General features: G+C 42.6%; 1 protein-coding gene across 1 annotated transcript in view; it reads right to left on the bottom strand.

Annotated features, from left to right (window-relative positions):
• Positions 1-26744, bottom strand: part of LOC140991953 (neural cell adhesion molecule 2-like) — a 184489-nt gene that overhangs the window by 80990 nt on the left and 76755 nt on the right. The window contains exons 2-3 of the mRNA XM_073462125.1: positions 13411-13485; positions 5226-5432 (exon numbers count right to left, since the gene is read on the bottom strand). Of these exons, the coding sequence (XP_073318226.1) occupies positions 5226-5432; positions 13411-13485 (282 nt within the window). The remainder of the gene's footprint in view (positions 1-5225; positions 5433-13410; positions 13486-26744) is intronic.

Here is a 26744-nt window from a genome sequence, read left to right as displayed (position 1 = left end):
AAAAAATGAATACTTGGTTCATATTCAATATTCCTTATTGGTCTTAGATTGCTTGAAGGTGAGCGTGACATTATAAAAAGACAAAGAGGCTACAGTGGTGGTAGTAGCTCAGTGAAGCTTTGCATGGGCACTATAGTGCTTTGAGCTAAATGCTAACAATGTCAATGCTAAATGCTTATGTTTAGCAGGCATGTTTGTGAATTTGCCAGAACACACGCTGAAGAAACAGCATCTTGGCTGAAACGTGAGAGAGAGTTTAATGGGAGTGCTGGCCTTGATTTTTCTTTTAGCACGCATGTTTACCATGTTCAGCATCTTAGTTTAGTGTGCTAGCTTGCTAATATTAGCTAATTACTAGGGATGCATGTGTACACCATTATCTGTATCTGTTCAACCAACTAAGTTATCTGTACCCGTATCTGTACTCTGAATGGGCGGGGCTTAAACCAGGAACAGGAGGGGCCTAAACCAAATGTGGGTGTGGCTAGCGGATGTTGTTAATTTAAACCTGGAATTGATATGGTTCGAACTGAACTGCCAAAACTGCCACAAAATTGCGCTTTTTATCATTATTTTCAAGGTTACAACAAATCTTCCAAATTTTACTTGGATAATACTCATATAAAAGTATATTTTCTGTACTGGATACTCGTTTCAACCAAGTATCTGCTCCTCACCCTGCTTAATAGCACCAAACGCAAACTACTGACCACTAAATGATGGTAATGGTGTTAGTTTTGCTTGTATTTGGTCATAAAAGAACTGGACAAATTAAAAAATATGACTTGATGATAGCGATGAATAACAAGTTAAAGGATCATTTGTCAATTCATCTGATAGTTTTTTAATATATTTCAGTCTGGGAAAAAGCGGTGGACTGTTGAACAAAATAATAGACGGACCAACATTGCCATCCATAAAAACCATGCAGCAGTCCATGAGCTGTGACGTAAAGCCTCACAATACAGATATAAAGTATTAAGAAACAGGCACATGAGAAACAATGAGTTCACAGGAAATTGAGCAACAGCATGCACTCTAAAAGCAAATAAAACAAAAGCTAAATCTTGCTTTGACAGTTTTCTGGGATACAGATAAAGCGTTTCTGATGAGACGGCACAGGAGACAGAAGAGTGGCCATTTTACTTGCTGCCAATCACAACCATGACAAAAAAATCAATGAACTGAGATATTCTGCAGCCTCTCTGTTTGCCAAATTGGGCAAGAACACAGGCAGCCTTTGACTCACTTTATCCTGTTTTGAAGAGAGTGCTTAAATAGTAGTTTCCACCCTGTGCCAGTTTGAAGCAGTGTCTTGACAAACATTTGGTGCTTTGACAAATTGCATTTTATGAGGAAACTGCTCTTGGACCAGCACTTCTCCACAAACAGCACGTGATTGTTCTCCGAACCTCGGCTTTTGTTCAGATAGTGTACTTTGATGTGTGCCGGAGCTGGCATCGCTCACCCTGCAACCACCTGCTATCACCTACGTTCTGTATTGCGAAGGTGTGAATAAATCAACGACAGCTCCCCTATCAGTCCCTTCCGTTAGCGAGACTTCAGCATTAGCATTTTGCTGTGTGATTTATGCCAGGCTGCTCCCTAAAATGAGCTTTCTCTCCCCGACTGCACCCTCCGCCTGTGAACGTGCCTGGCATCTCAGTGTCTTCATTAACTTCAAGGATGCCTTTGCATGTTTTTTGTCATTCACTCTGTTGGTTTTTTATCATCCCCCCCACCTTGTGTTCTTCTTTTTATTTCCAGGATCTGTTGCACTCTCACTCACTCCGTCTCTGTCTCAGGTCTGAACACTTCTGGTGTCACTTGTTCCCTCTGTTTGTATTCATTTCCTTTCTCTTTTGTTGTCACTCTGCTCTACAAGAGAATCAGTAAGGGAAACATCCTCTCCAGAGTAACACTCTACTGCACACTTGACACTGGCGAATTGAGAATATACTCAGTACTCCGGAGTTTCTCTTTCGTCGTTCGCCTACACATCACTGGGAGGATAACTGTCTGATATGTCGACGAGCCAATTTCCCTGGACCTCTCTCAACTGGAATGAAGATTTGTTCCTGTCTTTATCGACCAATTTTGCTGGTTTTGGTAAAACGGGCTTGTGCAGCATTATTGCTTTGTCCATTAATAAACTAAGAGGAAATGAAAGGAGCTGGCTCTGACATCGCAATGGCTTAGTTTATTATGAATTTTCCACCACCTTGTATGGCTGCTGCAGTTAATTCAAAGCAATTTTTACATTTTGCTGTCAGCGAATTATCATCTTCCATGTGGGACAGCAAGAGTTTGATCTAAGAACAAGACCATGCTAGCATCTCTGTGAGGCTGTATTTAGGCACAGCAATGATTGGAGCAAAATGCTAATGTCAGCATGCTACATGCTAACAATGATAATGCTACCAGGCCTCGTAAAATGATAACGATTTTAGCATATTAACATTTGCTAATCATTAACACAATTTATAGTTGAGACTTGTAGGTACTGGTCATTGACCAAAGTGTTCGACAAGGTTAGGTCTTGAGCTGATAATGAACAGGAACAATTGGGATCACCAAAGTCGGCTGGATTTATCCCCTGGGAAGCATGAATGTTTGCACAAATTTTCATGGCAATGAGTCATACGTTCGTAGAAACATTTGACTCAAACTGCAAAGTTTGGGGTTCACAGAAGGCTTTCAGCTTAATTCTCTGGGGAAGGGTTAGTTGGTTAAAGTTAAACCTTTGACCCACGTGTCTGTATACAATGTCATGGTAATCCATCCAGTTGTTGTTGAGATACTTCACTAAAAGCCTAAAATGTGGTGCTGGAGGAAAAGTGTGGGGATCATCAAAATATGTGGGAAATGTATAAGTTTTAAATTTATTGGCAATTGATCAAAAATTGTTAATTGTTAACTTCAGTCAGTTTAAGTGGTGGACCAACCGACCAACAGGCATCCCTATCCCTGGCGCCAATGACCAGGGAAGCCAGCAAGCAGCTTTTCTTAAAGCTTGTCTGAGTTCTAGGCACCCGTTTTGGATTTAAGACCTATCTGCCACTGTATGTAGCATTATTACAACAGCCATCATGGAGATGTCAGCAACTACTGAGAGGATGTCAACACATTCCCTCCCATAGGTCATGAATTTCATGTACAACATGTTGTAGCACACGGGCCCGTGCACCGCCCAAGGAGTCCTCGCCTGCTCCCACTGTGCGCTGGCAGAATGGCTGTCTGGAGCTTTAGGCAGGTTTTCATCCGCATGCTGCACATGCAATCTGCACCGAGGGGCCCGAGTGAGTGACGCCCAGTTGCCATGGAAACAATGGTTTTAGGGAGCTGGTTATGTGGTGAATGAGGCGAGGGCTGAGTGGTGGCAGGTGTGATTGAGGCTGTGATGTCTCCCCTAATGGTTCACTGGGCGAGGATGAAAAAGGCAACCACACAGCGGGTGATGATTTCCAGAGTGTGTGCACATACATGTAATTGTGTGTGTGCGTGTGTGTGTGTGTGCGTGTGCGTATGTGAACTGAATCCCTGTACCTTGACGTTTCTCCAATTAAACTTGGGGAAGTCTCCTGATCAAAGTCCCAGTGTATCTGAGATACAGAGGGGTTATTCGCATCTCAGACTTCACTTGGTTTTTATGTCAGTGTACACACACCTTCTGCATCCATTATAATGTTAATCCAGGTTGTAGGTGGAAGCCACTAGGCAGCAGTTACTGCGGTGACATCTCACTGGTAATTCACAGGCAATTACATTATTAAAGTCTGTAGAGAATTTTACTTTGACCAGCTTTTGCTTGGAAACATGTCCAGGACATCCTCTAGAACCTGTTACATAACAGACATCAGAAGATTATGATGATAAATGTAAAATTTCCACTAAATTTAGTCTAGTTAGACTTGTGTTCTCATTTACTGGGCTGTTCTGTGACCAGCTTATAAAGTAAGTTGTTGTTTCCATGTGTTACGCCCAGTAGACCTTGAGTCGATTTTTTCCACATCACAAGCGTGGAAAAAAATAGAACTGGAAATAATCCTTGGATAGTCATATTGACATCGTACCTTCCTTTCACTGCAGTCTCAATGTCTATATCCGTAGAATATTTCATAGACATGGAAAATATACACAACAGGGGAAGGGCAGTATTTTTTCTGTGCGTTCCTCTATTTCTTTCTCTCTCTGAACGAGGGTGAAGGAAAACTATTCCATCATCATTGATCATTATCAAATGCAAACTCTTAGAAACTTAGAAAGATAGGACTGGACAAAAGGATTTCATCAGTGCATTAAAACATTAATTTTTCACATCCATATTGTTGCAGTAAATCCAATTCAATACAACTTTATTTATCCCTGTGAGGGCAAGTCCGATGGTGGATCATAGACGGCTTTAAACCACTGTTTTGAAACTAAATAACTTGGCGTTGGAGTCTTTTGTGCAACAGCAGGGACAGCACCAAGTCTACACAACACTCCAAAGAAAGCTTTTTACAGGACATCAAATATAAAGTCTACATCTGAAATACTAAGAATGATTTTATTGGATGATTCCCTTTTAGTTCTGCAACCTAACTCATACCCTAGGTTGCTAAAAGCTCTACATTTTTAGAAGAAATACACAGAGAACATGATCTCAGTGTTGCTACAGTTCTGTTCCCACATGGTTTGTCCAATTCTCAGCAAATCACATGAATGAGCTGCTTGGGTTTAAGTTGTATCTTGCTCAAGGACACTCTAACAGGACAAATGGCGGTTTATTCACTGCTCAGCATGAGGATGGGACCTGCGATTGGACAGTCCCTGTAACCACTGAGCCTGCCCTGCCTCGTAACATTAAGTTTTGCCCGAGAAATAGTGATGGGTCAGCAAGGCGGGTTAGCCTCAGTGCCACATTCCTCATTATGCCTGGCAGGATCCCAGTCCCACGGCATTACTAGCTGTCATTATACTTTAATCACAAGAATGAATGTAACGCACACTCACACAAGAGCCCACACACAAAGTCAAAAGGTACACATGGATCTGCAGCTTGTGGCTGCGCCGAGGCTGGGAATAGGAAAGGGCTGGCTATCCCTGCGATCAAACACTAATGTGAGAGGTTTATTCCCTTCATGTCTTCCTGTCTACTTCTCTTCAGGTGGCAAACGCAGAGCATCTGCAGGCAAATGTGTAAATGTGTGTGTGTGTGAGTGCACATTATCTGTCAAGCTTACGGTAGATCTCCAGCACGACCGAGGCCTCCTCGGTGTGGCCGCTGGCGTCAGTGGCTTGGCACCGGTAGATACCGGCGTCCTCGATGATTGCGTTGTAAATGATGAGCCTGGATCGTGACGTCTCCGTGTGGAGTGCCATTCGCTTGGAGGGCACGATGCGCTCGCCCTGAGGGTTGTACCACTCCAGCCTCACTGGCTCGCCAATAGCTAGGAGCAAGGTCAGAGAAAGAGAGAGAGATAAAATAAACTGATCATGATGAGTGAATTTTACTCTCTTTTACCAGGAAAGGCAGGATAGTGTCAAAAATTCAGCTTCCTGTTTCATGTTTACATTCATGCACAGAACAGAGATGCTTCCAATATTACTCCCACACACACCTGGGATCTATTCAGAAAGGCTGTTGACATTTAACTGCCTGAAGACATTTATTACTCCCCTTGCAACAAGTTGCCTCTTGTTGACTTCAAGCAGCTTAATGCACTTTCCAAATTGGTCTGATAAGTTGAGCCTATAACCTCCCAGTCCCGAGATTATTTGTGAAAATATTGGATTGCCCAAGAGTGACATTCGCTTGGCATGAAGTCAGTCAGCCTGAAAGATGCTCAGCATGCAATAAGTCTGGAAAAACAGATGGTCGGTTTTCGTGCTTTGTGTATGCAGCTTATGTGTCAAATGTACTGTTTCAAATATTTTACTCCCTTTTTGCCCAGAACTTTCTAGAAAGCAAAGTTTTGCCGACTGAGATCCAAAGGCTGGATCGGATCCTGCAAGAGGTTATTTAAGGGGGCCCAGTCAACAAACTTGCGCTAAACCATCTGCTTGTGCTGTATTTGGCGACACTCTTGGCTTAAGAAACCCCACGGGTCAGAATCAGGTAAATAGGATGCTTAGAGCCCTGTTTACTTGATTGCAAAGTCTTGCTTTAATATTTTCCTGTGCATTTGCATCCATTAAGATTCAGTTGGACTTCAGGGCCCCGACACACCAGACCAACAGTTGGCCTAACGCTAACCCTGGGTGCCATTGCCAGGTTGCTTACGTGGTCTACGTAGGGGTTTGGGTGGGTGGTGGGTGTCAAGTGGTATCCACAGTCAGAACATTGCATTGGAACGAGATGATCAACATTAATCACTTCAGCTGTCAGTGGTTTTAATGTTGGCGCTGATGTGTGCAAACACAGTGCTGCCATTACATGAGTTTCCTATTTTCATTCTCATATATTTCACTAAGGTTTTACATGTCAATACTCTGGCACTGCTGCTTGTTTTGGTCTGCTGAACAGCTAAGGACCATCCAGCTCTGTTGTTGGAACTTGTTGAGGGAACAGACGGCCTGAAATTATATGATTATGTCATAATCTTGGATTTACATAGCTAATAAGTCTGTAAAGGAACAGGGACATATGTAGGCTGTAAACTCCACTTTCATTTCCAAGATTATGCGCATATACAAACACACACAGAGAACGACAGCAGCCTGATCCAAAGCAAACCTGAACCCTGATTAAAATGGCGTCCATATGTAGCCCGTGAAACGTGAACTCATCTGGCTACTGGAGGAGATGATAGGGCCATCTGCAAGCAGCAGGTGCCCTCTGCCTGTAAATTCTGCAAATAAAAGTGTCAGTGTGGAGGGCCATTACGTGGCCTATCAATCAGCCAGAGCCTTGAACCAGAGAGGAGATGGACAGAGGCTTGTCCTGTCCCTTAGAGACAGGCGACCTGACTCGATTCAAATAAGCTTGCAAAAGAACAAAAAGATCGGAAAATGGAAGTAGTGAAAGTTCGTGACACGTGTCGAGTTTAGTAAACAGCGCCTGTGGCAAGAGATAACCCACAGGGAGAGAGAGAGCAGGAAGCAGGCAGTTTGAATGCTCTCTTTTCCCTTCAGTGACAATCGACAAGATGCCCTTGAGCAAAGTTTTTAACCTCCAGCAGCTCGGCAGCCGGCAGCAGAGGATTGGGATGATTCATCTCAAGGGCTCTCAGGTGGAACCGTGAGGAGGAGAAGGCTCGAAGTGGGCCAGGATTCTGCTGGACACATATTCGTCCAGCATGAACACTTATGTAAATAGCTTATGTCTCTCAGCTTGATGGCTCGCCAGTACATAAAGGTAAATCATGATAAATTAGCTGTTTTAGAAGAGCGCCTCTTGATGCCTGCACATTGCATCATAGAAAAACATGCAGGCTCCAACTCACAGCCCAGCAGGCCAACACAGATCGTCATCACAATGTTTCCAACAACCATCAGCATCATATCCTTGGCGTGTGTGCCTGCTGCTCGTTAGTTTCAAGGCCAACAAATCTGATGAGGCAATCAAACAGGAAGCATTGCTAAAATCATATTACAGAACAAGCCATTCTCCTCGTCTCTTTGCTTTCCTTCACACGTCGCTTCCCACCGGAGCCTCGCGGTTCATGTGGGTACTTGTGGGGAAGAGATAAGTGTCTAGCATCGCTACAGGCGTCTCTTTATACCTGTTAGCGTTACAATGTTATCACCCCTCACCATTTTACTGTCTTTTGACAGCAGAGACAGCTAAATATGTTAAAGTTGATGTAGCTAGCATGGTGACAGGCCATTTGCTTCACAGATGATCTGAGGAGACAGGAGTGTGTAGCATGCTGCCCTGTTTTCCACGCTCAGCCCTGCCTCCTTCTGTGTGTCTTGTAACTGTATGAATAGCTGGTGGAAAATTCTGTCAAACTGCTCTTAAAATCTGCATAAGCTCTGGCATTATTACTGATTCTTGGCAAAAGGGAACGCTGAATGACTGACTCCTCTGACAGTAGAGTGGAAAGATCACTCTTGATCGCTTTTCTACGTAGGTGCTAGCAAAACATCTACAGAGCGGCACTGCGTTTGATCGTCGGCTTTTGTTATCTGCTGACGAAACCTACGACCCCACTCTGTTTCAGCTTGATTTTGAACCGCACACAGAAATAAAACTTTGAAAAAGAGCAGGCCAAGCAACAAGGCTTTGTGTCTGGAAGGACTTTGTATCCAGAAGGTTTATGATCCTCCGTAGCAGTGAGGGAGCAATATAAAACAGCTGAAATACAGAACAAACACAACCCTGCACAAGGCGGATTATTGACTAGACGTGCCCCATGGCGCCAAAATTAGCCGAGCACAACCCGAAAGACTCGTCCCCACGGTGGCTGGCACCGGAGCCCTGGTAGTAATTGATTCAGATCTTCGGGGAAGTAGATCTTAAGAGAGAAACAAGAGCTGAGCAGGGATCACACTGGTCAGCATGTAGATGTGCATAACTCAACATGATGTCAAATTTATCCAACATATCTATCTCTGTCTCCCTTTACATCTCCGTCCACTCTAATGTCTGGCCAATGGACAAACGTAGGTCAGCTGGGACACATAATATGACCTTCCCTGCTGTGTTTAGAAGAAAAACCACATGGAAACATAATAGCTGTTGGATCTGGTTAGACCATTGAGGCTGGCTTTGTAGCCTCCTCTGTTTTATTTTCGGCCAAATGCTCGTTCTGGCTCTCTGCCACTTCATTCACAGTCATAGGGGAGGTTAAACAAACACCTAAACACCAGTTTATCAACCTCTTTATTTGCTCCGCCATGAGCTCAGGTTCATTTAATCCTGACAGGAGACCTATTTTGCATCAGAAAACAAGAAAATTACCTTTATAATTATGTGCTTGTGTGTTTGATTGACATTTGTTGGGAAGTTTTGCTGACACCTGCTGAGTATTGTATTCAGTAATATACAGGCAACAACCTTAGTGTGAAATGCTTCCACTGCACCAGGGCTGACTCAATTGTTTGATGAATGCTGAAATTATGCCAGAATTGTAATAGATATTCTTTTCACAAGTTTCCTGGGGATTTTACTGGGGAAATGGTTATGAGTGATACTTCTGGTGCTGGAGCTTACCAGCTTAAGGGTCCAATTTGTAAGAAAGTTGATTATTGAGTCTCAATCCCAACTCCTTAAACATTGATGCCTTGGGATTGTAGGTCGAGTTGGGAATGAGACTCAAAAATCAACTTTCTAAGAAATTGGACCTTTAATTATAAGCCAGAAGTGTATACAACACGAGGAAACAAAATAATTTAACTTCTCAGCACAGCAAACATCTTCAACATGGTTTGTACTTGTGATGTTAATGACACTTATAATTTAATATACCATTTTCTCCCAACTTCAAAATGTATCATTATCAGGGGGATTTTGCGCATTATAAAACAAATACTTAACATTTGCCATTATTGGCTCAGTTCACCAATCGTTAGGACCAATTAACGCAAACCAAGCTCCGCATTTGGTCACAATTCAAGGCTTTCCCACCATGTTGTTTTGGCAGTTCCTTCCACTTGGATTGAATAGCTCCATGGTGCCGTTTCCACAAAAATGGTTCACAAAGACAGCAGAGTAAGTTGTGATCGTTGTGTTGGACCGCAGACTCCAACATCATCATTAAAACATCAAATGAGGGGAAATTATTATTGTGGATAACGTTCAACCAGAGACCTCCAGAGACTTGCAGGATTTTTGCCAATGAGCGCTGAAGCTGTTTTTGAGGTTTGTTGTCCAACAAGTTAGTGCATAAATAGTATGAGTAACACTGGTTGTTGGTACTGTATGTACACTGCTTGTACGTTTGAGTTTAATTAGTTTTATAGCTTCTATTCTGATTTTATATACTTCTGATTATATATATTTTCTTTTTCGATTTATCTGTTTTTGTGCTGCTGCAACACTGTAATTTCCCATGTGGGAATCAATAAAGGCTTATCTTATCTCATGTTGTCTTATTTATTTTTTTTACATTTCCATATAATACAGCTCACTCAACATACACCATGATGATGTTGTGGACAAGCAGATGCCTTTTATATCTCCTACGCATTAATCGAGCAGATGTCTTTGACCTTTGCCCCGACTGTGATGAAAACAAACAACGAAGAAATGAATTCACTCGAGGTGCAAGGTGACACAAATGCAATAGCTGTTTTTCTCTCCCTCTCGCAGACCACTTAGAGCTGACTGTTTTTCCAAAGACAATCTCTCCAGCCGTCCCCTAACTCCTGCTCTGCAGCTCACTTCACCTGGTTTTTTCTCCCCGCCTCCCACTCACTGTTTTCCTTCTCCCTTCCTGCAACAGCCTCAATTCAAACCCTCGCTGCAAAACATCTTTTTAGAGTGCTTCGGCGTGAGGGCATAACAAAAAGGTTTATTCTGTGCAGCGAGGTGGTGAATAAATGCTAATTCTGCGAAAGGGACGTCTCTCACATTTTCATGTAAAAGCAAGAATCTTTGAATAGATGCCACATGATTCGCTGTGAGGACAAAAGCTAAAAAGGGTTTGGAGAATGAATACTCAGAACATTCAGAGGTTATTCCACATGCGTTAATACATTATGTGTGTACACTCCTCAGTCTTGATGGGAAAGTCAAGGTAAAATAATCTAAGTGTTGGCGGCTAAATATACTTACAAATGTCGGCTTTTCATGAGCTGAGAATACAGCCTGGTTCAGCTGTAGGACAACATGTTTCCCAGCTACTCTATGAAGGTTTTTATATAGTTTATTTCCTTAAGAAGTAGGAACACTTCTTAACACATTTACAGCTGAGGTTCATGGTTCATTCTTGACCTTGGAAACATCAGTCGACAAACTGTTACCATCTCAAGTCAAAATGGATGAGAACTCCTCGGGTTGTATTTTTGTTCCTTTCAAACAACAGTTTTGTGCGAGCGATGCGTTTTGGCTTGTGGCCCTGGATCAAACACTGGTCTAACAAAAAGTTGTGTGAGAACTACTTCATTCATTTTAAAGCCCATGGCAACTTGGTTTCTGGCAACTGTATTATTCAACACTTGTTGACATACACACCCAAGGTTCAGCTTTGCTAAAAGAAACATTCTTAGTTATTTTCTATCGAGAGTTGAACAATGAAGACTCTGCTTTTTCGGGGCTGTGTGAGTGGAGTTTTTAAATCAGACTTGATTGACGGCGTCCAGGAAACATGAGACATAACACAACAACTGTCATTCGCTGCTGACTCAAGTGGTGTTAAAATCTGAATCATCCTTTGCCAACAAATTGTCTCTCACTTCAGAAGAGAACAGTGGCACATCATCAGGCAAGAATCGCTCATGTGAACTTTGCCAGAAAACGTTGTATGACCCCATGAACCTCATCTTACTTCACCAAATATCCATTCTCCTTCAGCTGCTACTTAAAAAGTCAGCAATGCAGTTTAGCGTCAGCTTTTAAACATTAAGCATTCACACCCGAAACTGCGTTCTCCAGAGAAACACATGCTCAGGGACTTTGAAACAAAACATGCATCTTTTCCTTTGCAGCAATGCAATTATGTACATGTATACTACGAAGTACATTGCAGGTAAGAATAGTTTCAGAATTGGAAAAAGGATTTTAGAAAAATTAAGTAAGTAAAAAATGGTAAAAAGTTAATATAGTACAACTAAATGTGTAAGAATGGCTTTCTTAAGGCCCAGAAGACACATTTACTCAATATGCTTCTTACTGTTAACAAGGTTTTCTGACCACATTTTTGTTGGAAGGGTTTTTGTTTATTTCAATTGAGAGATTTCTGTATTTTCGTTTGTGCTCTACCTGCTGGTTTGCAGTGGGTGGGGCTCGATGGGAAAAATGCAATGTCACTTCTGAGCTCCAATCAAAATCCGATCTTTTGTTCGAATGCTGCCAATTAGCCGAGCTTTCGACTCTTCAACGCTGGATAAATTGTCCCAAACGGTGATTTTTTTCCAAACTTAAGCTCTGATTTTTGCATTAATCATGGAAATGTAAGGTTATAGGTAAAAAAATATATAGTCTTAACGAAAAAAAAAAAGGCTTTCCAGTTGAAATATAATGTATAAAGGAACAGGAAAGATTTGAAAAACCAGACAGGGAAGATAAATGAAATAGGGAGCTCAACACCAGGATGTGATCCAAGCCCTCCTCCTCCAGGCTTCTGTGTTGACCCACCTCATTTTGACCTAAAACAACTGCTTTAAACAACCACAACAAAAAGTTGTGCTCTCTCGGAAAAATGAGGCGCTCGATCATTTTACCCTGCTGCCAATTCTTCCTGGCAAACTTCTGAAACAAGAAAAGATCTCGAATCGAACAAGTGAATTGATTTCACCCAGGTTCCTTTCTCTCGAGAACAACACACTCACCCTCCCTCCTCCTCCCGCCTCTCCTCGCAAACAGCCCAAAACCATGAATCAACATACATACAATACAATCGCCTTTCTGTGCCTCCTGTTCCTTTTTGTCTCTCATCCATATTTATGCTGGTCTGATTCATACAACGGAGTCGAAACCAAAAAGTCACTTTCAAAAAACCCCTTCTTTATTTCTGTTTGCAGGCTCACTTCGGTTTCACCGGGCTTTTGCCTTTTTTGCCTCCGACTGTTCTTCCTTGCTTTTTCAGCCCACTCCAGTTGGCAGGACAGCATGTGAATGTGGTAAAAAAAATCAGGCACAGCGCGACCGCCCGTGGTGGGAAAGGGCAAAAGAAAGCAACGAGTGACACAAGCACTTCCCACACACTTTGACGGTGGATGGTGGCTACTTATCTCCCACCTCCAACACTGTTTTGCCTCAAAGCCTCTTTCCATTCTTCTCAGTTCTGTCACTTGAGCTCTTTCACAATAAAAGCTTCTACCTTATCCTTTCAATTCCTGCCAGTTTGAATCCATTCACCTCTCTATTTTTTCTCCCCCATGCTAGACCTTCCACACCCCCTTGACGCTCCTCCCGGTGTGCATCTACTCCCTTGGCTGTTAGCTCCACGCTGAGTGGGTTGGCAGGAGAGCAGAGGCAGCCAGCAGGAGGCGGGCCGGGGCCTGCCAGAGTGTGTTGCCACCCTACCGAGCCACTGGCACCGGCGTGAGGTTCTCTGCTGTGGCTCGGTGTTGATATACTGTTCAGAGAGGACAATGGGGAGGACGGACAAGAGAGACCGGAGCGTCCCCTGTGTGGTTACCGTCACGGTCGGGTCAGAGAGTCACTCACCATATGGAAAGCATGGATTGTGATGCGTTCGCTGTCATACAAACAACAAACAGACTTCACAGGCGCTGATTTAAGCCCCCCTGCTGCGTCTCTGACCCGCCACCAAAGAAACACCGATATAGCACATACAGTACGTATCATTTGGCGCGTACCTGTGCAGATGAAGAACTTGGACTCTCCGACGCTCAACTCCACTTTGTTCAGGGATATGGACACCTGCAGGGCTGCTGTAACAGAGAATGAAAGAGGGAGGGAGAGAAAACAGAGAGAAGAAGAAGAAAATGTATTAGTTATTAAAGAGAACACAGAGGATTTTCAGCATTTGGCGACTGAGGAGACATAATAATGACAAAATTGCTTTCAAAAAGCATCAGCTTCTTTAGCATCGTGGCTCATTTCAGTCTTTGTACCGAATTTTAATATCATCTGAGGGTGCATTTGCTTTTGTATGTCACCATTTACTGCATTTAAGTGGAAGGCGTCGCTCGGCTTACACACAAATGCGCTCTCCTGCGCGACTAAGAAGCCTCTCAGAAATAACCTACGTTTTCGCAGCTTGCATAAGACACATTGTCCCCACTGAAAGGACACAATTTAGATATTTCTATCTAAACTTTAACTGCTTGCAAAGTTTCTCTTCAACAAAACAGCTGAGCTATTTACCCGTACAAAGCTCGGAGACAGATTTTCTTGATGCCTTCTATTAGGCACAAGGCTGTTTGTGACTAGCTTGTCACTTTCACCATGAATGGGATCCTTTCAGCCTGCGGTAATGCTCTTTGCAGTTATCACTCGACAATGGTATATGCATTGGATGGGAATTTAAGAAGCTGAGGAATAGCACAGATCAGTAAATAACTGGTATTATCCTGCTCATAAAAACTAGTCGTGCAAGGTTCTTTACATCCTCAATTGCAAACACAATCGATGGTGCCGGAAAGTGACAGCAAAAAGGGCAAAAAGCTTGCAGTAGGTGGCAGTGACACAAAGTTGCAGAGTCAGGCTACGATCAAAGGCCGTTTGTCTGCTGGTCTGTTGTAAGTGCCACTATAAGGCCGCACAATAGGGGCTCCAGAGGGAGGTTTGTAAGGCTGAAGTGAAAGGTAGTTAGCTGAATAACGGTGCGGCACGATCATGGCTCGACGTGAGTTTGGAGTCGTAGCTGCGAAGAGGAATCAGACAAAGAACAGGGCGGGCGTCTTCGCGTGGCAGCACAGCAAGACGGAGCCGAGGATGCCTCTAGTTGTCTAATGTGATGAGTAATGATTGGCAACTCAGTGGGGAGAGGGTCATTTTTGGGCCAGAGCCTCTCGACGCAGCGGTAGCCTCACCACAGCACTGAGCCGAGCGAGATATTTGATGAGCCTGTCATATCTGAGCTCCTCGTTCTCAGCCCTCAGAGCAGCAAGTCTTGTCAAGCTCAACCTCTAACCACACACAGATTCCTTCTCACACACACACACAGGCACTGTATAATACACTAATGGATGTTAATTCTCTCTACAACACAGAAAACTTAACAGTGGAGCTCAGGGCGCCTGTCAATAATTGAGGAAATGATGAAATGATTATGTGCAGCCTCTCAGGAGGGGGGTGGGGGAGGATGGCTGCAGCAGACGGCAGCATCACACCGACGCTGCTCTCCAGCACTTATCACCGGGAGCCATCTGCCATGAGCCGAGGCGGCCTATGGATGGCAGTAGAGGGGCACTGCCGCCATCGCCCGAGGAGGCTGCATGATGAGGTTGAGGAGCTGCCTTATCAGTGTATTTAATCATTTTCTGCTGGGTAACCCGGCTGTCACAGCACTGAACAGGCACTCTGTGAATGGCACACACACACGGACTAGATGGAGAACCGGCGCGCTCGCATACGTCACATTTATGGACTCAGGCATCAACACATGCATTAAAAAAACAGTATTTACAGACGTGCTCTTGCTGTGTTGCTGTGCTGTGCAGTATTCATATTGTATTTACAGGAAATGACACAAGGCCAGCTTTGGAATCAATTAAAAGTTAATTTAAGTGATTTATTTTGAGTGGTAATACTTCTGAAGTGTTCCTGGAGCTGCTTCAACACCATCTGCAGTGAGTGAGCAGAGGCAGAGGCCTCATTATAGACGCTTCTTAAGTCTGAAATCTCATCCTCAATTCACAATAACTGCCAAAAATGGCAGCAGCACTGTTTTTGGGCCTGTATGACGATGACAATGACAATAGTGAACACTGAAATATCATGACTGAAAGGCTAGCCAAACCTTATTGTTGGAAAAGCTCACACTGACATAAGCCTGCAGGAGATGCTACCACTGATATTAACCTGTAGGAGGAGCTAACACTGATATTAGCCTGTCGGAGAAGCTTAGGCTGACATTAGCCTGTAGGAAAAGCGTAACCCTAACCCTAACCCCACGTCAGCCAGTTGGAGAAGCTAACACTGATGTTAGTTTTGAATTTCCCTGAACATGTAGCCTATCAATGGGTATAGCCTTCAGTATACAGTCATGTGGCAACAGGGGTGACATTGAGGGGGGAAATGCAAGGCGTGACGCACAACACAGTCACCCTGCTAACATATCTCGACATCAACTACTTACCCTCATGACACCGTTAATGCCTCTGACTCATCCGTACCCGAAGTGAACGCCCATCCTTTTTTTGTCCATTACGGCAAGCTAGCACGTTAGCTCAGAGCGATTTTGTTGCAGATGTCCTCATGTAAACACACTCATAACCTGCTTAATCAGCATACAGTATGGAACAGAGATACAACTACTGTCTACGAACACATACACACACATGTAGTTTTCCAAATGAATGCAGACACTGTGCTGCTGTTGATTAATCATGTCTATTTAACCTGCTGCCCTTCCACACTGCCTGCCTCTGACTTAAGGCAGATTCCAATCAGCGCTCCGAGTACTTTAACGGTTTTCAATTATTAATTGATCCCGGTCTGTTCATGCTGTATGTGATTGATCACGTAATAAGTTGCTCACAAAACCCGGCAGGCAAAAAGAAAAATGGCCTGAGCTTTTTTCTGTGCTTCTGGAGTCACTGGTGTGGATCATATAATTAAGTTCAACCTGGAAAATATAACCATTCAGTTGGCATTTTTTAAGCTGAAATACACAACAGTCCCCACAGCGAATATACATTGACATTTTAATGAGAATGCTGACTGGATTTGAAATATGACACGGGAGAATTTGTTTATTCAACACTGTCTTGCCTGGTGGGGACACAGTGAGACATGCTAATTATATCAATTTTCAGAAATGGAATGTTTTCAGCTGCACTCACCTGCTTATTACAGAGCTCGGGTCAATATGTTTTGAGCCTGGTAGCAATTATCAGCTCCAATTATTAGCTCCTCTGAGAAGCGCTGGAGACGAGCGAAAATAAGACAACAGACCGAACCATCGATTGCCATTTGTAATGTGTCTGAGATTGTCAATACCATACATGACTGGCCAGCTCACCTCACAACATTGAGACTGAATAATTCCAGCATCAATTATGGAATCGCAACAAAGGAAAGTTAGAGAGGCAGGTCTCTGCCCACAGAAAAACACACATCTTCCTATAATTGTGGACGTTTAAGCCCTAATTGTTCTTGTTAACTCATTTCAAACCAGTGGCGGACTCAAGATGTTTGAGGGGCAGGGGCGAATAAAATGAAAAGGGCACCACGTGTGTGCATGGGGGCACCAGGGTGCAGAAAGTTGCAATATATTTATGGTGCAGAGAGGTCGCATTTTGTCCACTGAACACGACCCTAGAGGGCACTTCATCATGTTTTATCGATCGCCCTTCCTGCCCTTCCTTCAGCTAACATCAGAAAACAGTTTGCTGACTTATGACTCTTGTACTTTTATGGTTTGCTTAATGTAGCTTCAGTTTGTCTTTCCTACTTTTACAGAAGTTTAGGTTGCCTCGCCTTAGCTAATGCTAGCACACTCTAGATTGATATTGCTGTGTAACTGACACTACTGAGACAGTTCACCGACTTAATGACTCCTCTCTGCTTGTCTACTATTACACTACCTTTTAGCATTTGCTGTTATCCATTAAATGTCTCTAATGGCTAACAGTGCCTGCTAATTAGCAAAAGACACATGAGCAAAAATTCTCCAAAATAAGAAAATAGAAGAAAAAAAGAAGAATGGATCAACTAAGCCGACTAAAACCTGTAAGTTAAGTTTCCTCTAATCAATATTTTTATATCAACAATGGGTCAAATGGCAAGCTAATGGTCAACAGGGAATTAGCATCTGATTCTGCAGTTCCCTTCAGGTTTATGAGCCATTTTAGCATCTTTCAGCACGTTGTTTTGGTTCAAGATCCACAGCTCTCTCTCATCTCATATTCAGGACATAAGTAAACCAACTATAGGCAACCTACACAGCCCAATTGATGTTGTGTTTATAGCTTTTGCAAAAAAAAGGGAAAAAAAGTGGTTACCCATATGGTTGGGAAAAAGCAACGAAGGCAGGCATATCATCATATCAAATCATCGATCACGTCTGGATTCTGAAGTTCAGATTGTAAGTTGTCTCACGCTCCTCTCATTTTGTCAAACTTTCTTGTAACGGCGCCAAATCATTACATCCCTGGAATGGAGGTCAGTGAGTTCAGCAGCGGAGGAGGTGCTGAGTGAGCCGGCCCGGTGACATGATTCAGCGACATCTGGACCTGGTGCAGGAGTGTGTGAAACTCGCCGGCAGCTAAGTCGGTGTGACTAAATCTAGACCGGTCTAAAGGCGGCTAAAAGCACCGTCGCATCGAGCGGCAGGCTAAATTCAAACGTTTGAATGACAGAGTGGAGAGTGTCCAATCAGCTGGCGGTGAGGGGGGGGGGGGATGCGATTCTGTAATCCTGTTCTTCATAAAAAGCTTCATTAAAGCCACGGCCAAATAAAATGCACCAGAGAGAACGTGCCTTTGTGTGTTTGTTTCTGTGTTTGAACATGTGCGAGCGTTTAAGGGGGTGTATGTGTCCTGTATATCTTAATTTCTGTGTGTGTGGGAGGCCGGGTGGGAGGCTGTGTTTGTCTGTGTGTGTGTGTGTAAATGTATTAAGCACACAGAGCAGATAGGCCCTTAGGCAAAGAAAAAAAGAAAAAACGCCGTGCTTTAATTGTCTGTGATTTTGTGGAGGAGTTGAAGGGAATTCTTCCCCTGCACCACAGAGACCGAGAGAGAGCGAGACAAAGACAAGAGGTAAAGGAGTGGGTAGACAAGAGCAAAAGGAGGAAGGAGATAAAATACTAATTACTGTACTATGTTTTGTATTCACCCAAACCTGTATGTCTTAGCATTTTTCTTCAAAGGCGTTAGCAACGGAAGAAAAAATGATTTTCAGGAAGGAATTAGCTTCAAAAAACACTAAACAAGTCAGCGTTCTTTAAAGTCTCCCAGGTGAGCGGTGGAGCGAGGTATTACTGAGGGATAGTGCAGGTGTCAGTAAATCCTTTGTTTAACATCCAGTCAAGTCAATTTCATTTACTATTTTCAGAAATTTGCCTCATCAAATTCACAATTTGTAGAATATACAGTGTTTCAGCAGAAGCTTTACTTGGATCGGAAAGACTCCACAAACAGTAGGCAGAGATAATGATAGCAAAATTACGACAGATGCTCTGCAACTTCATGGTGCCCCAAAAACATCCTCTGCGCAATCTGACTGCTGAGATCAGTAACCAAACCAAACCTCCTCCCAAAGCAAGCATTCAGACATTCAGACAGGTTTAAAGGCAACAGTGACGCTCTGGGGTGGTGGCCGACCCGATCTAGGATCCCAAAGCGGCAGTATTTGGCAAGGTCGGAATGAGACTTGAAAATCAGCTTTCTAACAAATTGGACCTTTAAGACCAATAAACCAAAACTACAAAAGTAAGAGCCGAGATGACTGGAACTGCAATTTCCTTGATGTTTCTTCTACTGTTCACTTGCTGAAATGGGATCAAAATCTGGACAAGCCGTCATGAAGAGCCCACATTTTCACTGTGAATGATTGATTAATCAGCTGGTGAACCTTTATACCAGTTCCCACTGAAAGCATTGTTGTTACTGGGGCTACAATTCTTTAAAGTCTTGAAGATGTCAGAAGACTGTGCAAAATGCTCATCACAATTTCTCCGTCCAAAGTAACGTCTTGAAATTGCTTCTTGTGCAACCAACCAGTCCAAAGATTTACTGTCATATATCACAAATCTTAAAATTATTACATTTAAGAAGTTGGAACCAGCAAATGTTTGACATTTTTGCTTGAAAAGAGACTGAAACTACCATTCCTGAAAATGTATGTAAATCATTAAACACCTTGACACTAACGATATGCATAGAAATTAGTCAAAAACAAGTGCTTTGGTGGATTTCCATTTAAATCATATATTGCCAGAAACTATAATCTCATTGGCACATGATGCGTCATGGTGGCTGATGTGTGGGTGGCTCAGGAGAGAGAGGATGGAGCAGAGAGAAGGTCGCCTTTTAAAGCAATCACTTGTTGGCTGTTTTAGGCTCTAGGCCGGGCATAGAAGCTCCTAACTGGTCAAAAGAGGTGTCAATGAAACGGCAGCCATCTCAGGATCTTTGCTATGGGGAGATGAATAAAAGGCACTTTTAAATAAATATTTTATAAATATAAAATAACATAAAACATTGCAGTTTGACGCCTTTTCGTCTCGTGTTTTGGACTTAATATTTTGCCGAAATGGAGTGCTTTTGTTGGAGATTGACTCACTGCTGAGAGAGATTCTTCATCAGCTAGTTGCCAAAATTGTGCACACGCTTGTTTGTTTGTTGATTGCACCTGATACGGATTTATCTTGAAATGGTTTGCATGAATTGAGTGATTCATTTTTCTTTTTATCAACTATTGATCAATCATCTAACTCACTGCAGCACCAGTTGTTACAGTGAATTACAAAAGAACCAGCGCTTGATTAACTCACTACTCTTAAAAACAACCAGCGTACCTCAAAAGTAACAGGATAGCAGGGAGCACTGGATGCTGGGAAATGGAGTACATTGTATTTTTATTTAAAGCAGTATGCAGTATGCACTATGAAACATCTCCAACGCTAACAGTAAATCAGAGAAATATGATTTGTGGGGAAGTGAGGGGTAAATTATTTTTTTATACAATAGCAAGAGACAATATTTCAATTTATTTTTCATTTCCTCTAGCGCGGGCACAACACTTTGATCTTACATACATGTATCTCACAATATCAGGATGTTTGATGTAACATGATATAATGAGCTCTTGTGAATTAGCTGTTCCCAAGTTTGCCTTTGGATTCATGTGCCAAGTCGTTTTGAAGTCTTTCAAATCATCCCTGTACGTTTGCCCATCTGGCTCCCCGTGTCCCTGCTCCTATATATATGTCTGGCTGCGTAACAAGCCTGCTTTCATGCTGGAGAGGAGAGAGGAGAGCGCTGGTTCTACTCAGCCAACCGTATCCAATCGTGCCGACATACAGTATCAGTCCACGTGTACAGTCTCAGGCACAACCCACAGCTACCTATTATCTTCCCCCTCTCTCCCGCACACCTTCTCTGTATCTCTGCCTTTCGCTCACCAAACTGCTTTTGCGATTTATGTCTCCTTCCTTAAGCCTCTTATGCCTCAGGCGGCAGTGGCCGTGATGGACCTCTCTCTATGTATATCCCGAAGCCGTAAAAACTCCAGTCAGGCACACACACGTGCAGCGCAACATGCAAATACACAGATGTTTAGTTTCAGACAGATGTGAAATATTTTGCTAATTAGGAAGAATATGCAACTTGATCTAGCAGATGGCTAACCTGACGTATACTGCCTCACAGATTTGTGCATTATGTATGTATGTACAGTATGTATGTATGAGTTGCTACAGTTTCCCTCTTTTCCTTATTAACAAATCCAGTATTAATACAGGATACTAAATATGCATTCTGCCTGAGGTTATCAGAGGCTTGCGTGCACTCACATGACAATACGAACTTTGCAGGCTTCGTTGCATTTGCAGGTTTGATCAATTGGATTTTTTTTTTCTTTTCATTTTGGCATTTGCGGCTCATCATATCAGCAGATTGGAGAAATTATGCAGGCAGCCCTTGGGCCACTTAGTGAATTAATGAAATGAGCCTTAGGGAAAAGCATTTTTTTTTTTTTTTAATAAAGTCCAAACATGACTGCACAAAAGTTCATCAAAGTTCCCTTCAGATGTGTCTGAAGTGTGTGAAAATTACCCTAAAAGTATTGAATTACCTTACCTCTTTACCTCCTAATAAAAGTCATTAGTTACACTACACTCCCTAAACTGTCGGTTCTGCTTGCATTTATTGGACCAATAAATATTTTAAAACGTAGTTCTCATTACTAGCAGAGGTAGTCTTTGTGATTATTAAAGGCAAAATCGCTTTTTTAATGTTTTTAATAATAACAGAGCCTACAGCAAGGTCCATAACAGGTCACAGAGCTCCCATTGTTCAGGCGCTCCTGCTCTCAAAAGGTAGGAGGTGCCTCGACTCTCTTTTATCAGCTCATCCTTCTGTGATCAAAACACAAGCAAATTTAAATTTGATCTTTGAAGTGGGAACATCTTCTTGTCTTAACTCACAACAGGAAACTTAAAGGTGCACTGAAGACACGTTTGGCCTGTCGGGAGTTGTATTAAGTTTTTTTTTGTTTGTTGTGTCAGAATTCAGAGAGTGTCGACATGAATTTAAAGGTCCAATTGGTAAGAAAGTTGAGTCTCATTCCCAACTTGTCAAATACTGATGCTTTAGGATTGTAGGCTGGGTCAGCCACCAGAGTCGGAGTGTCAGTATTTGACAGTATTTGACACTACTAAGTTTGTAATGACACTCAAATATCAACTTTCCTACAAATTGATCCTTTAAGATAAGTTAGGAAAAGTAATAATTTTGATAAATATTATATAATGAAGAGGTTAAAATGACAGAGGAAATCACTACGGAAAAGTGCTTTGAGGGAACTTTTATGGTTTCATAAAACGGATAGAAACCCTAGTGAACCATACCCCTGAACCATACTCCAAAGCTGTCCAAGGAAGGGATCTTGGAGCTCTTTGATGAGTCTCATTAGGTCAGGTCGGCTGCAATCCCAAAGCATCAGTATTTGACGAGTTGGGAATGACACTCATACATCAACTTTCTTACAAATTGGACCTTTAAAGCTTGGAGGGATCCAAAACTGTTTTTTGGAGATTGATAGTGGGTAAGTTGATTCTGGACCAAGATAGTTGATTATTATATCTCATTCCCAGGTCATCAAATACTGACACCCTGGGATGCTGGCCGACCCGACCTACAATCCTAAAGTGTAAGTATTTGAGGAGTTACTTCTTCATAAACCCTGGTAGCAGTATTCTGCCATAAATGCCAAGAATGCTTCTTGCGCTTATGGCAACACATTGTCAAAGTCACAAGGTGATTTTTTTCCAGGTGCTGAATAAACTGCTCGTTTTACCCATGAGATCCCTTTGATCAAAACAACTCATATCACAGGCCAAATGTCAGCCATCAGAAGGTATGAAGTTGATGTGAGAAGCTGTTTGACAATAGAGGTAATATTCCTAAAGGACCATTCTGTCCACACATCGACCACTAAACCTGTTGAAAGCCTGTCAGACAATTGCGGCTGTGTCAGAGGGCAGATTAGTTGCCAGAAGGGGAAAAAGCTGAGCTCCAAGTGGCAATGCAATCATCAGCAATGATAGAAATAAGGGGGGGGGGGGGGGGGTTAACAGCCAGGTCGCCAATCCTGGTTTTCAATCGCAACCTTGCAATCAGAGCTTTGAGGTGTCAAATGTCTGGAAAGTGTGGAAAGTGATTCCCCAGATGACACTATAGCGTGCAAATTTACATATTTAGTGGATGGTGTGTTTAAAAGCAACCACAAAAATATTCATAGACACCCTACGGTAGCGCTCAGACAAACATCGACTCCATTATGACCTGAGTATTGCCTCATAACCTCTTTCTTCTTTATCCTCCATCACAGAGGTGATTTCTATACCAGATTCTGCAAAAACTGGAACATCCCACTGTGACAGAGTAAATCCCATTTGCTGGGATTGTATTCATATTTATGGAAACATAAGAAAAATGGGGGCGGTGAACATAGGTGGAAGATAATGCCCTTATCCCCATTCAGTTTTTCAAAATAGAATGATGCTCCAAAGGAAATAATACCGAAGCTTTTGACCATTTCTTTGATGTTTTTCTATTCTTTCTTATCATCGCTGCACTTCTGAGTCCTGTGTCTAATCTATTAGTCTTATTTTTCCTTCCCTCTGTCACCCTGCCTTTTCTGTTCCTCGATTTTCTTTACCATCTCTCTCCCTCTTTTCCTTGGGCTGCAACCTGTGTCTGCATATGGCAACATCAGCGAGTGCGGTTTTCTGCATACGCCAACATCAGCAAGCAGCCGAGAGAATTCTTGGGCTGCAATAAATCCAGGTATGTCACTCAGACAGGATGATTTGCTTCACACCGCCCTACATTTGACTTCCATTCCTTCCATTCCTTCCCACACAGTCTTTCTTTCTCAGAACTGGGCACTGTATTCATAGATTCACCACAATGTGCAAATTGAAAAAGAATCCACCTTTTCTTATGGTGATAAAAGTGCTTCTTTCAGCCTTCAACTCGCGATTATTCCACTTTTATCTTCAAGGACTTGACAATGCAAAGCTAGAGGACTTTATTTACAACTATGCAGAGGCAATCGAAATCAAGGTGTCTATCAATCCAACACGCCAGTCTATACGTCAGCCTTGATTGTTACTGATGTGTTGATCAGGTGTAAGCGTTTAAGGTGAATAAAACAGAATAAGTAGAGCAGTGCTGACAGTGTTAATAAGTAACTTGTGCTGCTCTGTTTCCAAGGATTGTGGCAGTTTCTTCTACCTATTAATAAGGTCATCCATCAAGACGAAAAGGTTCCCGTCAAATAATTATGGTAATAAAGCCAATTAAAATGACCGGCCATTTTTCTGAATACAGACAAGCTAATTAAATATATATTAATGAGAGGCTGCCCCTGCCACTTTGGTGTCGCTCAGCAATGCGTCATTGTGGCATTGAGTTTCAAAACAGTGTTCTACAGGTCAACAGATAAAGGACACGTCAAAATGATAGGTTAATGTCATCGGCATACGTGGCATCCAAAGGCGGCTAATCGCATTTAGGTTTTATTGTAGCATCTTGGACAGACGTCATTTGTGTTATTCACAGGTACACATTGTTTAGAGCAGCAGCTGAGAGAAGGTTTCAAGGCTTCTCGCAGCTCCAGCTGTGTCTTTTTTCCCCCTCACATTTTCTGCAAATACTCACAATAGACACAAACGCATCAGTCACAGCAATAATAATCTGGAAATGGCCAAGTCAAAGCGTTTTTTCTGTCATTAAGAGAATGGACTCAAGCAGAAGTGGGCGAGAGGTTTGTTTAAGATGATCCCTGTGAAATACAAAATTTCCTGCCATCCAAACAAACATCATATATTGATCTCGTCAATGGGCCGGCTGAGCTCAGCTGATTATTTCCACTGGCCCTCTGCAAGCACACTGAGATGGGCGAACCCACGAGTGATGGGAGGCTGCTCGCCTCTGTGGGAGGAGGTGACTCGATTGAGTTCGGCTAAGAGTGATTCAGTAATAAAACCTAAAGGCCTTGGAGGCAGTATCTGATTTCCAGGCACTGCTGAGGGAAGTCTCGTAGGTTGTGGGAGACTGAAGGTCCGACATTTGTAAGAAGCAGACAGATGAGCAATGCAATGAGTGTGTAGAGAAGTCGTCATAAGGAGACTTACCGACATGAATAATCATTATCTCTACATGAAAAAGAGCTCATTGTATGAAATCCTGAACACTGATGAGTTTTCTTTTGCCTTTTTTAAGATAATTGGCAGTTTCAGGCCATACAATCAAAATAAGCAAAATGCAAAAAGAGGATGAGTGTCATGATTAGGCATAGCAGCCTCAAACACCAAGTATTATTGTGGGCCACTGTCAGCAGAAGGAACCTTCCAGTGAAGGTATGTGGGCGTTCTGCCCGTCAGATTTACTAAAACATGAAGCAAGAAAAAGGTTTGCTTTTGATGCCACTCTCCTACCATTCTACACTCCTTCTCCTCACTCTCCCCACTCTGAGAAAGCAGCAAACAAAAATAGAAGTAATCCATTTCTTTGTTCAGCCAGTCTCCTCTGCCAGCTGTTCGTGGGATTAATACCATTTATAAACATTTTTAGAGCAAACAAACATGCACACAATAATTAGGATTCTGGTTAACCAGTGTTAGCCAACAGAACAGTTTGTAGTGCAGAAAGGACAGGCACAGATGAGGTGATCAGGTGGAAAATAATACCAGTCTGTCCCTACCAGAAAATGGGTGCATGAGTCTTCTGTGCAAGCAGCTAAGTACGACCAATATTTATGTTTTTGTTGTCATTATTTTTTTTTTGTTGCCCAAACCTAACCAAGTGGTTTTATTGCCCAAACCTAACCGTGCAATTTTGTTGCCTAAACCTAACCAATAAGTTTTGTTGCCTCAACATATCCAAGCAGTTGTGTTGCCTAAACGTAACCAAGTAATTTTGGTTTCTAAACGTAACCAAGTAGTTTTGTTACCTAAACCTAAAAGGGTGTGTTGAATAATACCGTGGTGACTGTGAGTTGCATAGTAGTTGCTAACCAGTTGTCACACTGGAAACAAAATCTTCAATAACATCTCATTAGTGCACCAGCAGTATGCATTTGTGCAGCTTCTGAATATTCACACCAGGCATGATTAGTAGCTTTGTGGGTGATCTAGCAGTGGCAGTGAAAGTGAAAACAAGCAGAATGAGAGTTGATACTGTGATCAGCTGCGGTACATCTTCACACATTTTCAAGTAAAGTAAGTCCCGGCTGCAACAATCACAGGGTTTGTGGCTTAATTAAGGGACTAAGTTGCACTTTGATCTTCTTTTGTCACAAACGAGCCTCAGCTTTTGATATGCTGCACACTTTCCTTTCCTTCTGTACTTTCCTCCTCAGAGACTAAAGGTTCATCTGCACTAGCGACCTAAAATTTCCTCTGAGGAAGGGTACTGAATTCAGACTCATTTTTATGGGACAAAGGGTTAGGAGCAGATGACTGGAGCGTGATTTTTCATAAGAGCCCTTGTCACTGCATTTTCCCCTGTTGCACTCACACAAAACTTTTTGTTTCTGTAGCTCAGACTCAAAAGTAGTCAAACAACAGCTCAAGCATAAGTCCTCTACAAAAAGTAAAGATTTACAATGCGGCTGTCTCCTAGCACAAGATATACACAATTGTGTTTCATCCCCAGCTGGGAGCTACTCCCTGTTCTTTGAACAGAGACTGTTATTTGGTCTCAGCTGGCTAGTCAGACTCACTTTGACAATATGCAATTCTGCCAGTCAGACCAACCCAAAAGCACAAAAGTACATTCTCTAAAAACAA

Source organism: Pagrus major, chromosome 24 (assembly GCF_040436345.1).
Source record: "Pagrus major chromosome 24, Pma_NU_1.0".
Lineage (NCBI taxonomy): Eukaryota > Metazoa > Chordata > Actinopteri > Spariformes > Sparidae > Pagrus > Pagrus major.
The sequence above is the reverse complement of the archived record's forward strand: the minus strand, read 5'-3'. Positions and strand labels throughout refer to the sequence as shown.